A 13,253-nucleotide genomic window follows, 5' to 3' on the forward strand; every position below is an offset into this window, starting at 1 on the left:
AGAGAAGAGAAGAGAAGAGAAGAGAAGAGAAGAGAAGAGAAGAGAAGAGAAGAGAAGAGAAGAGAAGAGAAGAGAAGAGAAGAGAAGAGAACCAAAGCCAATTTTTCACAAAGTGGAATCAGAGAACAGGGATGGAATATAAACAGCATAACCACGTGAAGAGCTTGGGGAGGAACATCATGCCGGGAAGGGTGGACGGCAAGTGAAGGAGAGGGAGGCCTTCGACAACATGCACTGACATGGTAACAGCAGCCTTGGGCTCGAGGTTGGGAGATGGTGGGGAGGGCACAGGAGAGGACAGGGGTCGAATCTACTGTTCACTGGGTCCCTATGAGTCGTACTTGACACTCAAAAGCATCTAATACTAACAAGGGAACAGCTAAGAGAGCAAAGGAAAGTACTGAGCAAGGAGGTGGGGGAAAGAAGGTCCAAGCAGGATTTAAAGGGAGAGACTGGGATTCATAAGCGGGAAAAAAAAGATCCAGAATGTAGGCAACAGAGAAGGAAGAGATGTTAGTTTCTACCATTACCAAAATCCAAACCCAGTCCCAGTGAGTAGATGCTGGCCCAGAGCAACCCTGCAGGACAGAGCCGAACGGCCCCAGAGGGTTTCCACATGAGAGGCCTTTACAGAGGTGGACTGCCTCATTTTTCTCCCATGCAGTGGTGGGTGGACTCGAACTGCCAACTTTTGGGTTAGCAGACGAATGTCTTAACCGGAGCACCACCAGAGCTTCCTAGGTACCAAAGGGAAACCAAATCCACTGTCCTCAAGTCAATTCAGACTCAAGGCATTTCCGAAGCCCCACATCATTACAGAAAGAGACTGCCCATTTCTCTCCCTCAGCTCCTTACTGGCGGATTCAAACAGCCGATCTTTCAGTTAGCACCCATTATGTCACCAGGGCTCCTTACCAACTGAAAGGCCAAAGTCAGATTAGGCGATGACAAGACAAAGACGAGAGTCGCCTGGTCCTGCTGGGCATGGAATCATGAACATTATGTCGCTGTCTACGCGACACCCACAGACGAACACAAACATTTGAACAGTGCCCTCGCAGTGTTAGCACTGCCTGAACCGAAGCACTATTAAAACAGGCTGGCTTTGGAAACATGTAGTACCAAAAGCCCCGCCGATACTCCTGACGGTAATCCTTCCACAAATGTTAACTTAGTTTGCAATGGGCTTCCAGGAAAGTCACTTAGCATTTTGCTTTCGAATAGGGCAATATTCCCCCTAACCCGTTCAGCCTCACCTTCTCTAAATACGTACAGGCATTGCTCAATTCATTCTCTCGCCTCTGAACACACCTACTACACGCTCAATGTGCCAAGTGAGGTGCTGGGGGAAAGTTAAGGCGTGAATTTAACAAGGAAGATCAGACAAAGCTGATGAACAATAAAGGAAAGCAGAAGCAGTAAGTGGAGGGATGGAGTGATGTGAAAGCTGAGCAGAGGGTCCAGTCTCAGAGGTCCTCATCTCCTATGGCTTCTGCGACCTGATGGGTGAGAAACCTCCTCACGACCGTGACCCCTGACCCCTCCACTGAGCTCTGGAGCGAAAAGGCCCCTGACGTGGAGGATGGCTTACCAGCCCCTCCAGCTTAACGTGGCCCACGCTAAATGTTTTCCGAGGCGCTGCCTCATCTCCTCCCAAAAGCAGATCGAAACCACAACTCCTGAGTGGCCTTTCAAAAACTCAGAAAATGTCTTCTTCGTGCCTCTACCCCTCACTAGTACGCTGTTTTGGCCAAAACAAAGTATAAACGCCTTCCAATAATCAACAGAAGACCCTCCATGACCTGGCCATTGTCCAAATCCCTAATCCCATTTTGTGCCACATTCTCTGTTCTGTGCTTTGGCCTCATGGACTTTTCCAATCCTCATCCCGAAAGCCCTCCTCCAGCTAGATCTGTCTCCACTTTGTTGCGGGAGACACGTCCTCCCCAGAAAGCTTCCAGAATCTGACTAGAGAACAGGAAGAAATGCAGTATCCTTTTGTAAAGCAAAGACCAAGCTCATGAAAATCAAAGGATCGAAAACCTAGTACATGCATTTCACGCAAATCACAATTCTTTTTAAATGCCTTCAAAATGTAGAAACAAAAACAAACTAACAAACACCCCAAGCATTCAGGAAACTAGAGAGGAGGAACAGAAAGGTTCAAGTACAATCCAGGAGAATGTCATATGGCAAATGATTAAGTAAAAAAAGATGTCTGTACTTCAACTGAGCTATACAGGCAACATCTATCTGGTTTTGGTGATATTCTAAGAGTTAACAGTGCAAATAGCAGCAGCGAACACTTTAAAAATGGGTGGCTCCTGCCCTCGTGTGGCTGTTCTTGGTAATGCATGTGCCACTAATTTGGAAGTTCTCTACCAGGACCTTTTTGTGCCAAGTATACCTCTTGGAAGAAAAAAGCCTTCAATATGGATTACACCTCAACATCAAGAAAACTTAAATCCTCACCACTGAGGATTCTGACAGACAGAGAAAGAATTGAAATCGTCCACGATTTCATCTTAACTTGGACCTAGCAGTCAAGATACCAAAAGAAGTAAACAATAATTATTGGTGAGGTTGTGGAGAAACTGGAACCCTTATTCACTGTTGGTGGCAGTGTAAAGTGGTGCAACCACTATGGAGGGCAGTATGGCACTTCCTCAAAAAGTTGGAAATAGAAATACCATATGACCCAGCAATTCCACTACTGGGAATATATCCTAAAGAAACCAGAACTGCCACCCAAACAAATATATGCACACTCATCTTTATTGCTGCTTTGTTCACAATTGCAAAGAGTTAGAAACAACCCAAGTGCCCATCAACAAACGAATGGATAGAGAAGCTCTGGTATATTCACACAATGGAATATTATGCAGCACTGAAAAACAAAAAAACTAATGAAATATTCTACAAAATGGGTGACCATGGAGGACATTATGCTGAGTGAAACACCTCAGTCACAAAAATACAAATGCTGCATAATTCCACTGTTATAGAACAGGACTGATATGGGGGTTGAGGGGAAACTAAGAAAAGACGGGATAAATAATGTACACAGCATTGAAACAGATAAGGGAGAGAAATGTATGAAAAGAATATATGATTAAATATTATTGGTATGACAACAGTCCAGAATAAGAGTTGCATAGTAAAGTGGTCTGGGTTGGGAGGGACTGTATAACAGTGAAAGAACTTTTTTCCCAAAGAAAAAAATGGAACTGGTATGGAGAGGGGACAGGGAGGGAAACGCTCAACAACAAATGAATGAAAGTTCAAGTTCTTTATTAACTTTCATTAAAATTGAAAAAAAAAAAAGATACCAAAAGATGTATTGCATTGGGAAAGTGTCCTGGCAAGGATCTCTCCAAAGTGCTGAACTGCAACAATATCAGTTTAAAGACTAAGATGCATCTGATCCAATCCATGGTCTTTTCAATTCTTTGTTATGCATCTTCAAGTTAGACAAAGACTATGTATGCCAGAAGAAGAATTCATGCCTTTGAGTTGTGGTGCTGGAGAAGAATAATGAATGTCCCACAGACTGCCGAAAAACGGTTATGTCTTGGAGAAAGTACAACCAGGTTGCTCCTTAAAAGCAAGGATTTTGATGCTCCCTCTCACATACTAAAGTATGAGAGAGTAGCAGAGAGTCCTAGAAGGACATCATGCTTGGAAAAATGGTGGGCCAGAAAAAGAGAGGCAGACCCGAGGGAGGCAGACTGACACAGTGACTGCAACAATGGATTTAAGGATACTGGAGATGGTGAGGATGGCACAGGACAGAGCAGGGCACCAATCTGCTGTTCAAAGGCTCACAGTGGGTCATACTTGACTCCACAGCCCCTAACAAACAACTTGTGGAATGTCCCTAGCTTATCTTTCAATATTAATAAGGATACTCATTACTAACTTATTATTTCTACACACACACACACACACACACACACACACACACACAATATTAGAACATATTAAGATCTATCCAAAACTCAAATTGGAGTAGCAGCCAATTATGAGGTAAGTTTGTTTTGCCTTTAAGGAAAAGAGTATTGCATTGTGGATCAAAGTAAGAGTTTATACCCCTTTAAACCAGGCCCGGAGTCCTCAGATGGTGCAAACAGCTCTCCGATGTGGACATCTTGTCTGACTGCTCAGCACCAATGCCTCTCCCGTCTGGGCCTGCCATAGGAATCCGTGTTCCTTGCCTTGGCTTACTTCAGAAACATGTCTGGCCACTGGCTGGGGGGCTTCTCAGGATCACTTCTTAGATCTAAAGCCAGGATCCCTGCATCGTGCAGAGAGTCACCACATTCTACCACTAACTAAAAGGTTGAAGAGTCAAGTTCACTCACAGGGTACCTCCAAAGAAAGGCCTGGTGATCTGCTGCTGATAAATCAGCCACTAAAAGCCCTCTGGAACACAGGTCTACTCTGACACACTTGTGATCACTCGGAGACACAACGGACTCAACCAGCTGCTTTGGTTTGACTAATTTTTTTGTGTATGTGTACCATCAAATCAGATCTGACTGGTACAGGAGGCGATAGCCCCTCCTTCTTCAGCAGAGCATCTGGTGGATTCGAACTTCATACCTTTGGGATTGCCGTGTAGCTTCTTGCCACTAGGCCACCAGAGCTCCCTTGGCTAATTTTTTTTAAAGATTTTTTTTTTAATGTACTTCTTTATTTATTTTCTTTTCGTGTACCACCAAATTGGATCCAACTGGCACACGAGGAGATTACCCCTCCTTCTCCAACACAGCATCTGGTGGATTTGAACCGTGAGCCTTCAGGACTGCAGTGCTGCTTCTTTGCCACTAGCCCACCAGAGCTCCATGGTTTGACCAGAGTAAAAAGATTTTGAGTTCATGCTAGCTGGTGACCTGCACTAATCAATCAAGCCTGTCAGCTCTACCGGACTGTGAAGTGGTGGTGTCACCCACATAAACGGCTTTGAAGGCACTCCAACAGCTCTTACATGTTTACAACCACCAAGTGTGCAAAACCTTAAAGCACACACAAACAACCTCACACGAACCAAAAGGACCTTTATCTTGGTAAGGTAAAATTAGCAGATGACAGCCATTCAGAGTTATCTGAAGAGGTTTGCTGGTGACTACTTGTCAGATTGTTTCCAGGAAAGTAAAAGCTCAGATGATGAGCAAGGAGACAGACCCTATTTACTCTATTAGCCCTAACAGCTATCACTGGGCATAGGAAGTGCTAAATTAATGCTTATTTGTTTTTTGTAGGTTTTGTTTTTTTAATTGATGCTTGTTAAGCTGACTAAAGTGCATCTGATTCAGGCTGTCATCTTTCCGATTACTTGCCAGCATCTGATGACTGAACGATGAATAAGGATGACAGAAAAAGATTTGATGCCTTTGAGCTGTGGTGTTGGAGAAGAGCACTGAACATCCCATGCACGGCCAAGAGAAACAACAGATATGTCTTGGAGAGAGTGCAGCCGGAGTGCTCTTTGGAGGCAAGGGTGGAGCGTCAGCAAAGGAGAGGAAGATCCGTAACCAACCAAGTAGACTAATAAGGTGACTGCTGCAATGGGCTCTTATGTGTCAGGAAGTATGAGGACGGCGCAGGATTAGGCTCAGATCTTTTGTTCATAAGGTCGCTATGAGTCGTACTCGACTCGACGGCACCTAACAACAGCAGTTCCACTAAAGGACATGGATACAGACAAACATGCTTTTTCACTGAATAGTGCTATTATCACTTTTTGACAGAGAAGTACACTGACGCTTTGAGAAGTAATTTGCCTAAAATTACGCAAGCATCCTCAGCATGGCTCATCATTTCAGAGTGGACACCATTCTGCTTCACTTGTATTAACTCATTCAGTCTGTATGTAGTGAGTTAAATATTAATATTCTGCCTATTTTGCAGATGAGTAAACTGGGGCGCAGGGAAGTGACACACATTTAGCCAAGGTCACAGCTGGGCTATGCCCACCCACTCACAACTGTGGGTGTCACCACGGCTCAGTTTAACAGTCTGGCTACAGATCCTTAATCACTAGCTATATATGGCTCAGGGTCACAGCAGAAATTTGAACCCCAGCAATCTGGCTCTAGGGAGAGAGCTGTTCCTTGTTCTCTCATCTGTCTGGCAATTAGGCAAACTGGCACTTTCCTGTGTCCAGAGGACATGGCTGGAATGATCACTGTGCACATGGAGAGGACAGAAAGCAGCAGGAGCAAGCAGGCAGGCCTTTCTCTGATCAGCTGAGAAGCGCTTCTCGTCTCCCAATGCCCTCTCCCACCTGACGCCCCTCACTCAGGCTCTGCATCCACGGAGGGCATCCAGGCCCATCTACAGGCAGGATGGGGCCCATCCCAGAGGTGCCCCGGACAGAAAAGAGGCCTTTAACACTGTCTATGAGCAACAGAGGGTCTCCTCCGCTGGTGCCTGCACAGCCACTTGTTGGCCAAATGCCAATCCTGCCCACTGCCTGGTACCTGCGGCAGGGAACATCCTGTTTGCTCCGTGCTGTCTCCCCACCTCCGAGCACAGTGCCCAGCACACACGAGGCTGTGGGCGGATCTGCTTAACGACTGGATCAGACACCCTGTGCTGATAAAGCTCGCTTGCCTCGATGATGCAGATCTGGGGCTCTTCCTTATTGCCGTCCACGGGCACCATGGCTTGGGTCATCACCCACTCCTGGACCGCATCGGTGATATGAGGGACCACTGCGGAAGGAAGCAAACAACACAGGGCTCAGGAGACGAGAGTGGAGGGAGGCCTCCAGCCCTCCCACAGGATCAGGAAGCCACTAGCATATCAGACACAGTCATGTCCCCTGCTGCTGCCGTCCCCTCCCCATGGGTCACACTGTGGTGCGGGTCGTCAGAGGAGGGAGCACAGCAAGCAGCACTGCCATCCGTGGTGAAGGTGGACCACACCGACAATGCCTTCTTCAAGGAACACTGAGCAGGCTGAACGCGAGGTGCACCAGGTCCCTGTGGACCCCAGGCAGAACCCCCAAGTGCAGAGCTCCACTGAGGGGCAGAATATCTAGGGGGGGTAAGCCTGTCTAGTAGTGAACTCTGCAGGGCACAGCCAAAGCCCCACGTGCCAGCCAGACCCAGGATTCTCCAGAGAATAAATGGTGACATCCCACAGGCCCAAAGGGAGATGGCCCAGTGCAATGAACTTGACCTGTGAACTGGAAACATGGGCCCGAGGAAACAGAAGGAAGAGCATCTGGCACCTGCTCTACCTGGCCCCTGTAACCTCCCACAGGTGGACTGAACGACCCACTGAACACGCTCAGCCTGGCCCTGGTCTGAAAGGGTGAGGTCAGCTATAGGCTAGCATCCTACTGGGGAAGCCTGGGGTCAGAGCCACGACTGGGGCTTTGACCTTTCCCCCGGGGCTGGGATGTGGCCAGAGTGAGGCAGTGTCTCCCTCTGCTGGGTTCTCCCAATCCCTGCACTTCGGGAAAAGCAGAAAGCAACGCAAAGGCAGAGCTGAGTCCCACTGGCTAGACTCTGGCTGTGCATGCCCATCTCTGAGCTCCATCTGTTCCATCCCTCAGTCTATCACTCAGCAGGCTCCAGCTGGAAAGTGACTTAGAGGGGTGAGGAATGGACCCTTTTAGCCCCCAGCCTTCTGCTGCACTGGGCAGAGCATTTCCTTCCCTTTTGTTACGGTCGTTTGCTCCCAAGGAGAAGGGCTGGGAACACTGTGTCACATATTTTGGGCACGTTATCACGAAGGGCCAGTCTCTGAAGGAGGACATCAAGCTGGATCAAACAGAGGGACAGGGAAGGACCCTCCACGAGCCGGATTGCCACTGTGACTGCAGAGAACATGAGGGCAGGCAGACCAGGCTGGGATTCGTTCTGCTAGATGAAGCATTACTAGGAGTGGGATCAACTTGACAGCACCTAGCAATCCCATCTTACGGAACTGTATGGACACAGGACTTCAGAGGGTATCACAAGAGTATCTTTAAGACAAAAGAAAACCATACAACTGCCCCACCCAAGAAAAAGCTGAAGGGCAATCAGGGTTCAATAGCAAAATTCTCAATTCCCATGCAAAAGACTCAGGTTCCTTTTCTGCCCAGGGTACCTCACACACACCCAGTGGAGGCCTGCGTGTTGCGATGACACTAAATAGCTTTCAGTTGAAGGCCTGCAGAGTTACTTCTGAAAATCTGCCAGCGAAACCCCTTGGGGATCTGTACAGCCTCACAGCACTGTGCATGGGGTCACTCGGAGCTGGGGAATCAGTCAGAGCAGCAGCTTGCCTCTTCCCCTCCACAGCACCATCCATGAAAGATTAAGAACCATCTAGGCCAGGAAATCAAAAAACGTACTGCGATGGGAAAGTCTTCTGTTAGGGACCTCTCTAAAGTACTCAAGAGCAACGGTGTCTCTCTGGAGACTAAGGTGCGCCTGATACAGGCCATGGTCTTTGCAATCACTTGTTATGCATCAGAGAGTTGGACAATGACTAGGGAGGATAGAAGGAGAATTGATGCCTTTGAGTTGTGGTGCTGGAGAGGAGTATTGAATGTACCATAGACTGCCAAGAAAACAAACAGATTCATCTTGGAGAGGGTTAAACCAGGCGACTCCTTGAAGGCAAGGATTCTGGGGCTTCATCTGGCATACTTTGGACATGTTGTAAGGAGAGACAGGTCCTTGGAGAGGGACATCATGCTTGGGAGGGTGGAGGGACAGCGCAGGAGGGGAAGACCCTCTATGAGGTGGATTGATTCAGTGACTGGGGTAATCGGGATGCGTGTGTCAGAGGCAATGAGATTGGCATAGGATAGAGCAGGGCTTAGGGCTGTTGTACATAGGGTCGCTATGAGTCGGAAACAACTTGATGGCACCTAACAACAACAACAAGGCAAAAATACAACTGGAAGCGGGGTAGGGGCGGTAAAATGCAAGATCTCCATGGACAGTCTAAACTAAAAGTTACAAAACTAACAAAAGACTGATAGATGGACAAAGAGGGGGAAAGACAGAAGACTGAGATGAAAATACGATCAGGAGTAAGGAACAGGAATTTGAGGTTTTTGAGGAAAAGGAAAAGAATGCAGCAATTTCACATGACTGAGCGCGTTCTGTCTGGCACGATCGCACCCTTTCGGCGTCCGCTTCCGGCAGGTGAGCTGCGGGCTGGAAGGAGTACCTTGCACTGTTTTGCCCAGGTAATCTCCATGCCGCTCTTTATTGATCACGTGATGATAGATCTTCCCCGTGGTGATGTTGTTGTTCTTGTAAAGATTGATGTCCAAGAACCTTTCATAATTTCCCAGGTCTAGATCCACTTCTCCACCATCATTTAAGACAAATACTTCACCTGGAATGAAAAAGATGCTGCCAGATTAGAAACTGAAGGGGCTGACGGCAGGGGAGAGCAGAGGATTATTGTTATTATGTACACTGTACACTGCGTTGCTCTTTGGGGTGGCAAGAAAGTTTGGGAAATGGAAACTAGTGGCGGTTGCAATTATGGTGCTAAATGACATAATGCCACTGACTTGTACATTTTCAAATGGTTAAAATGGCAAATTCTGTGTTATATTTGCTTTTGTATCACATTTAAAATAGTAAGGCAATGTGAAAAGTAAAACTTTGCTCTCAGTAGGTGAGATTCTTTTTCAAAGATGGGTACATTGTGTCAGGTCGTTGTCACTGTATTTGAATCACTCTGAGCTGATACTCATAACGACCCCAGAGAGCTACTCACAGGGCTTTCCAGGCTGCAACTTACAGGAACAAATCACCAGGACTTTTCTCCCATGAAGTAGCTAGTGAATTCGAACCCCTAACCTTTCAGTTCACAGTCACATGCTTACCCACTGCACTATCAGGGCTTCATATAGAGACTTATTTATAAATTATATATTGTTGTTAGTGCTGTGTGACATCAAATCAGAATCAACTCATAGCTGACCCCCCAGTGGGTTTTCAGAGTCTATAAATTGCAAAGGAGGAGACTGCCCATCTTTCTCCCAAGGAGCAGCTCATGGATTCGAACCATATGCCATTGGGTTGGCAGCACAACTCTTTAGCACTAAGTCACCAAAGCTCCCTTGCATTATATATCACCATCTATTTTGATGGATAAATCTGGTGAGTTTATTACTGAAAACATTCTGGTATTTTATTATGGTATCTTTTTTGGCATTTACTGAAATCCTATCTTCAATATTTAGCTTTTCTAAACACAGCATATACCACATAAAAAAAGAACTTAAAATTGCCACTACTGAAACAGTGATTTACTTAAAAATATCAGTATCTCAAACTCTGAAATTGGCAGAATAAAGTTTGAATAAGATGAAAAATGTATGCCCACCTAAAAACCAGCACAGATATTTCCAGGAGCTTTATTTGTAATCATCACAAAAATTAAGACACAAGTAGGATGCCTTTCAATACATGAGTGGCTACGGCTAAAAGTGTTACTCAGCAATTAAAAAAAGAACTATCACACCACAGAAAGATAGGGAGAAAATGTAAATGCATATTGCTAAGTGATAGAAGGTTGTCTGAAAAAGCTGTCTGCTCTTATATGATTCCGTACGTGGAAGACAATGGGTTCTGGAAACACAGCAACCATTGTGAGGACGCCGGGGGACTGGGGAGGCTTCGCTCTGCTGTATATAAGGTCGATAGGAATTAGAATTGACCCAACAGCAACAGCATGATTCCAACTCTATGACATTCTAAGAAGGCAAAACTAGTGTCAGTGAAAAGCTAGTGGCTGCCGGGGGTTCAGGGAGAGCAGGAGGGAGGACTTGGTAGTACCCAGATTACTTTTAAGGGAGTGGAGTTATTCTGTAGAGCATTGTAATATTTGACACATGACCTGCATTTATCAAATCCCACAGGACCAACACAAATTGTGAATTCTGGACACACAATGGTTCAGCACTTAGCTGCTGATCAAACAGCTGCCAGTTCGAATCCAACAGCAGCTCTATGGGAGGAAGACCTGGTAAAAAGCCCAAGCGCATCACCACTGAGTCAGTTCTAACTCAGTGATCTTCCACCAGTTTTCCGAGGCTGTCAATTTCCACAAGAGACTGAGTCTTTCTCTTACAGCACAGCTAGTGGATCTGAACCACCAACCTTCCAGTCACACATGCTACCAAAGTGCTCTAGGAAAAGCCACGGGGTCACCATGAAAATCAGCTGGGCTGATCCTAACAAAAAGCTAGTGTAAACTATGGGCTTTACTTATGAATAATGTAACACAGCAGTTCCTCCCTTGTAACAGGTGACCACAGAGAAGTAAGGTGCTAACAGGAGAAAGTGGGGGGAGTGGTGCCCTATGGGAACATGCTGTTCTTTCTGGACCATTCTTCTGTACGCCTAAAACTGCTCTAATAAAGAAGGTCCATTAAAAATAAAAGAGGTAAGAAATGAAAAGTAAATGCCTTTCCAAAGAAAAATAAGGAATATAAGAAGATTAAGAGACATAGATATATGTATTAGTATTTTTTTACCAAAAAATGGCTTCTCAAACACTTTTCCCCCTCCCGCCCCCCAAAACACTCTTAATGAGGACAGAAATTGGTGCAAACTTGCAATGCTTATTGGAAAACCCTCAGGGACAGATAAAATTTGTATCAGGAGTTTTTTACATCATAAGCTATTTTCCAAATGTTAGAAAAAAATCCCAAAGCACCTCATAATTTCCAGGTAGAACAATGACTATTAAAAAACCCCAAAAAAAAACAAAAAAAAATAATAAAAAACCCACAAATGTACAAAGAAATCTCAATTTTCAGAACTTGTGAGCAAAAAATAAATTAGATCTAGCCCCAAGCTTCTAAAGTGTTGTCAGGTTTTAGAACTTTCAGCATTTCAGGGCTATGGATAAAGGACAGTGGAGTTCAAAGCCTTGGCCAATATGTGTTACACATCAAAAGCTTAGAAAATATACGTACTTCTCAATTTGGAAATCTTGCACTGAGAATTTTTTCATGTTTAAAAAAATAAATCCTGGAATTAAAATAATTACAATACAAAAAGTAAAATAAAAAGGGAGCTTTGGTGCCTAGTAGCAAGAAGCTGCACTGCAATCCCCAAGGCGAGTGGTTCAAATCCAACAGATGGTCTGCTGGAGAAGGAGGGGCAATCTCCTCCTTTGCCAGTCAGATCCGGTTCAACAGTATACAACAAGGGGGGATGGGGAAGGTAAAATAATCTTGAAGATTTCCATTGCAGTGCTGTTTATAATAACAAATTGCAAAGTATTTCCTAATATTGTACAGGTTCTGCACAGTCCTTAAACAAACTCCAGTGCTTGCTTCAGCAGCACATATACTAAAATTGGAACGATACAGAGGAAAAAACAAAACAAAACTCCACGGCCAGTGAGTCAATTCTGACTCACAGGAACCCCACAGGCCAGAGAAGAACTGCTCCCCCCAGTGAAGTCTCATTACAAAAGCTGCCTGCCATTAGCTATCATCCATCTCCTATGAGTGGCTGGTGCATTAGAATAGCGGAGCTTTCCATTAACAACCAAGGGCTCCTTACACAGCCGTTGAAAGCATAAACCATATAAACATATCCACACCATATAATTTTTTAAAATGAGATTTATAAATGTTGTTATGTGCTGTTGAGTCACGTGCAACTCATAGCATACCTATGTACAATAGCTGTGAAGCCTGCCCTGTCCTAAGCCAGTCTCACTGACTCCAACACACCTACTCTCATAGCCACGGTTGCTGTATCAATCCATCTCATTTGGGATCTTCCTCTCCTGTGTTCTCCCTCCATCTTTCCAAGCATGATGTCCTTCTCCAAGGACTGGTCCCTCCTGGCCACATGCCTGAAGTATATTTGCCTGCTATTGCATATATTTTTTAGAATTATATTTCTATTCAATACAGAATGAAGCTCAACATCAAGAAAACAAAAATTCTCACCACTGGGCCAATTGACATCATCATGATAGATGGAGAAGAGATTGAGATTGTTAACAATTCCAGCTTGCTTGGTTCCACAATCAATGCTCTTGGCACCAGCAGTCAGGAAATCAAAAGACACATAACATTAGGAAAATCTGCTGTCAGGGACCTCTCCAGAGTATTGAGAAACAATAATGTCAGTCTAGAGACTAAAGTGCTCCTGATCCAGGATATGGTCTTCACACTTAACTTGCTATGCATCAGAGAGCTGGACAAGGACCAAGTTTGACAGAAGAAGAATTGATGCCTTTGAGTTGTGGTGCTGGAGAAGAAT

General features: G+C 45.3%; 1 protein-coding gene across 1 annotated transcript in view; it reads right to left on the reverse strand.

Annotated features, from left to right (window-relative positions):
• CTPS2 (CTP synthase 2) overlaps positions 1 to 13,253 on the reverse strand; it is a 107,762-nt gene that overhangs the window by 91,479 nt on the left and 3,030 nt on the right. Inside the window, exons 2-3 of the mRNA XM_006892430.1 lie at positions 9,178 to 9,348; positions 6,616 to 6,716 (exon numbers count right to left, since the gene is read on the reverse strand). Of these exons, the coding sequence (XP_006892492.1) occupies positions 6,616 to 6,716; positions 9,178 to 9,348 (272 nt within the window). The remainder of the gene's footprint in view (positions 1 to 6,615; positions 6,717 to 9,177; positions 9,349 to 13,253) is intronic.

This window comes from Elephantulus edwardii, unplaced genomic scaffold, assembly GCF_000299155.1.
Source record: "Elephantulus edwardii isolate Elephantulus edwardi_28Jun2011 unplaced genomic scaffold, EleEdw1.0 scaffold00115, whole genome shotgun sequence".
Classification (NCBI taxonomy): Eukaryota; Metazoa; Chordata; class Mammalia; order Macroscelidea; family Macroscelididae; genus Elephantulus; species Elephantulus edwardii.